At 32.7% G+C, this 4,413-nt stretch overlaps 1 protein-coding gene across 1 annotated transcript; it reads right to left on the reverse strand.

Annotated features, from left to right (window-relative positions):
• Positions 1 to 3,117: 3,117 nt before the first annotated feature.
• LOC122579258 (abscisic acid receptor PYR1-like) lies at positions 3,118 to 4,044 on the reverse strand. The gene has a single exon (XM_043751383.1). It carries the CDS (start codon positions 3,947 to 3,949, stop codon positions 3,317 to 3,319), a length of 633 nt encoding a protein of 210 aa, XP_043607318.1. The 5' UTR covers positions 3,950 to 4,044; the 3' UTR covers positions 3,118 to 3,316.
• Positions 4,045 to 4,413: the final 369 nt, after the last annotated feature.

The raw sequence follows: 4,413 nt of genomic DNA on the forward strand, positions 1-4,413 counted from the left end.
TCTAAACGAAGTATCGATGAGATTAAGATTTTATTAGTTATGATTTTCCAATTAAATTACTTACTATTATTCAAATTTGACAGTCTTTCCTTTAGTACGATTACCTAGATCAAATACATATATGCATTCGTTGACCTTATATTCGAGTGACCATAACGTAATTTAAATAACATACATGTTTCACAATTCACAATCAAGTTTAGTCATTTTGCAAGATAAAAAAAGTATATACATCTTTTTTAATTAGGTTTGTCCCATTTCCATACGGTACACATTGAAAGAATCAATAAGGATACCTCCTTGAACGGGTAAAACGAGCATATTCTTCAGCAAATGTGAAATGATCATTCGACTCAAAACAGATTGCAACCTTGAACTGAATTAACAAGTGTATTTTCGCTGAATCTACACATCAAAATTCAGTACGAACAATCACAATCATAAAAAGACATTGTGGTGAAAGACAAAGGGGCAAACTGAAAAATGTATAGGTGTCACTATCTTCATCTTTCTTGTAGTAGCGGCTCACACATTGTAGCCATTCCAAATGCAGCAAAGTGGTAAACGAAATTCAATGGTTATTTATTTATGAAAATATTAAACTGTCATTTTTTGTATCTTATTCTGTTACAAGCTCAACTCTGTGGGGGCCTCTTTTCATTTGTAGTGTTTCAAGTTTCAGGATGTTTTGTTATTCTCAATTCCCTTTCTATAAATAGTATAGCAAAAGTTAGCCATACATCAATCGCATAGGATTATAGGAATACATAAATTACATAATCTAATTGAAAAATGGCCTCAATAATAGTAGTTACAAGATTATCTATAAGGGTATGTTTCTACAAATCCTCCTATATATTTTTTCATAATGTTAAAAAGATCTTCATAATGAAAGATATGTTTTTAATAGATTGTAAAATCTATTATATGTAAGGATGTGATATATTGGTATTGTTATATGTAAAATTAAAAAAATTATTAGAATTTGTAAATATTTTAAGGGTTATTTGATTGAAAAGTCACTCAACTTGTCCCAAATAATTTTTTTGGGGTTCAAACAAAAAATTTCTCAATTGTGAAGATCAAACCGGTCATTTTGGGGCCAGGAACAATTTACCAGTCATTTTGCTTTCTCTTTTTCATTTTGTATTGAATAAAACAAAGAATTTATTTCCATATCATCTCATCATTAACATCACTTATACGGAGTATATACCTACACCCAAGAACAACATTAGCAGAGAGTAGCAGGAAGAAAACAAAGAAAAAAAATAAAAATAAAAATACATATCATAAGCCAGCAAATGGATGGCCGGAAAAAGGGTAGTCGGAGATAGGTTATGTCCGGGTATGTCGGACAACCAATATTCCACCAATTATACATCACTTTCCCCCTTCACCACTGCTAGTCTCACCGTACTCATCACCGCAATCTTCAACCAATAACACCATTTCGGGCCATACCTACTCTGGCTATAACCATTTCCACCATTTTCGGTGATATTTAATTAACCACAATTACACCATTTCACACTTTAGAGTGATCATATATGAGGAAGAGCTACCATCTTGATTTAGAAACTCATGTGGAACAAATCCAGGGGACCCACGAGTGATTTTCCGGCGATGTGGGCAACGACTCGGTGGTGGAGGTGGCCGCAATCAGAAAAGGAAGAGAAAAAGGAGAAGAATCTTGATTGATGAATCAAATATCGATAAAAGACGAATTGATATTTGTTTGTTCAGGTATATCAATTCGAGAAAGAGGATAAGAAATTTGAAATTGATGTTTTGTTCAAATCAACCAATTCGATCTGATATTTGCAAGTGGTTTCTTATACCTTCATGGGTTTATATTTATATTTATACTAAGTGGGTCCTAAATTCATACTTATGGCTCCCACATAAGCAATAACCGGATACACATTATCATCTAGCCGACCCCAAATATATGTTTTAGACGGTTTTGATCCACAAGGCTACAATAGAGAATTTTTTTATTTGAACCCCATAAAAGTTATTTAGGACAAGTTGATGGACTTTCCAATCAAATATCTCATATTTTAAAGACTTATAAAAATATGATGTAATGACCGGAGTTGTTGCCAAAGGCACCAAAAACGACTCCGGTATCGGAGATAGTCAAATACTTCACTTTCTATTTACAACCAAAAATGCCATAGCAAACTCAAAATATACAAAATTTATGCAATTACTTCTAAAAACCCTTGCTCACTTTATTGTATGAAGCCTAAAAATTATGAAATACAAATTGGATCCAATACATCTCTTGAACGTACGAGCAATGATATATAAGATCAAAATATACACATATACACACTTAAAGTGAGCAAAATACTGGTAAATCAAAATCATTAGGGTACATTTACAACATCCATAGTAAATATTGGTAAATCAAAAAATATATAAACCATTTCAAAAAATAAAAATCACATATATAAGACCATTGGTTTTCTTTCTTATTCACGAGTATCTATTTTGTCATGTACTCGTATCAATTACTGCATAGAGGTTATTTTCTTTTTAGCCTAAAGGTTAAACATGGATTTTTTGAACAATTATTATTAAAAAAAAAGATGTAGATAACCGAAAAAAAAATTATGCCTATTATATCAAAGTTCAGCTTTATTGAAATTAATAATAATCGTTAAAATGTCTGAAAATGAACTAAAAATAAAATCTTTGACGAAAATTTGTCCGGGCTTTAACTTCAACCCATAGAAAATAAATATGATAAATCCTTCGAAATAATACTCATCCTCCAATCATCATACTTGGTAGAATAAAAGAATGGGATTAAAAAATATAAATAAATGCATTATACTTGTCAGATTTCAAAGTTTTTAGAAAAATTATTATGCTATTTATTAAAAAATATACTCGTATATCATTTCCTGTAAGAATAAACGTTCTAGCCTTATGTCATTTTTCTTAGTATAATGTCCTTCATTAATTTTCACAAAACGAAAAAGACAACACTAAACATTTGGGATTAATATAATAAATTTTTGTTGAAACAAGCACCACATTTCTTCACTAAAAAGAAAAACATTCACAATTCACTAAATAGTTCATTCTTCAAAACACCCCCAAATATACAATTTGACAGAAACAACCATCATTACAAACAAAGGGTGTATTTTTTTTTCCTTTCATTTTGTAAGAAATTCCATACAAACAGAAAAAAAGCACAAATCTTTCAATTCAAGAAAGAGAAAGAAAAAAAAAAGGAACAAAGTGTAAGTGAAGGTAAAATCTTTTTTACTTTTATTATCCGGGTCGGATCGGGTGGAGCTCAAGTGCGAGTATCGCGGGCCATGGCTTCAGTAACCGACGCCAATTTTTGCAAATTCAACCTAACAACAGTATCAGCAAACAACCTCGTATCTTCTTCAGTGTTACCAGGAGGAACATCAACAACATAGGATTCCAAAACAACAGACGACACGTCATCACCCACGACATCATGAACAGTAGTTACAGCGCGGTAATTTCTCAGCCTATGTTCACCACCGATAATAGTAAATCCCAACACATGTTTTTCATCATCGAGTATATCCAGCCTTTCCGTACTGGTGGCTGCAGGCAAGCCGGATATAACATTGACGTCACGTGTGGCCCCCACAGTCATTGTGAAGTTTTCGTCCACGTGGCAGCTTTTAATGAAGTGTTTGTATGTTTGTGGCTTGTCGAACCTACGAACAATTGACCAAACGGTTTGGACTGGCGCGTGGATGTGTTGTGCGAGTAAGGAAGAACACTGAGATGGTGTGAGAGTGTATGTGTGGAACTCGGATATGATTGGTTGTAATTTGTTGAATTCTTCTAAAGTCAAACCTTGTGGGGCCGACAGGTGGTGGGTGGTGGTCTGCGATGGTGGTTGTTCCGGCGTGGTGGTGGTGGCGGCGGAAGTGTCGCCTGTTTCCATTATGTTTTCTTGAATGAATCTTTATACGACTTGACTATATCTAAAATTCTAAATAGAGTTTTGGGAAAGAGAGAGAGGGGAGATAAAGAAGGGGGTGTGGGGGATGGGATAGATAAGGACTAGATTTGTTTATTTAGTTTATAAATAAATAAAATAAAACATTAATTAAATATTGATTTTGCGGTGGAGTTTGTGAGGGTATAATTGAAAATTTTGTCCTTATTATTTTAATATTTTAGGCTACCTAGCTTCTGTTATATACATTTAAAACAAATAGACTTGCTAACTTTGATAATACTTTATATCAAAGTAAGAGAAGATTCTTCTGAAAAATGAGTGGGTTAATAGCTCAGAGTTTAAAGAAGTTTTTCTGTAAAATCGTGAATTTAAAGAGTGCCAAGTAAAAATCTAAGAGGATAAAACTTTCTTCTAATATACGAGTATAATTTTCGTGTTTTTAATCA

Source organism: Erigeron canadensis, chromosome 8 (assembly GCF_010389155.1).
Source record: "Erigeron canadensis isolate Cc75 chromosome 8, C_canadensis_v1, whole genome shotgun sequence".
NCBI lineage: Eukaryota > Viridiplantae > Streptophyta > Magnoliopsida > Asterales > Asteraceae > Erigeron > Erigeron canadensis.

What these genes read in the sequence shown, in the direction of transcription:
- LOC122579258 (XM_043751383.1), bottom strand. Translation starts at nt 3,949, where the DNA reads ATGGAAACAGGCGACACTTCCGCCGCCACCACCACCACGCCGGAACAA.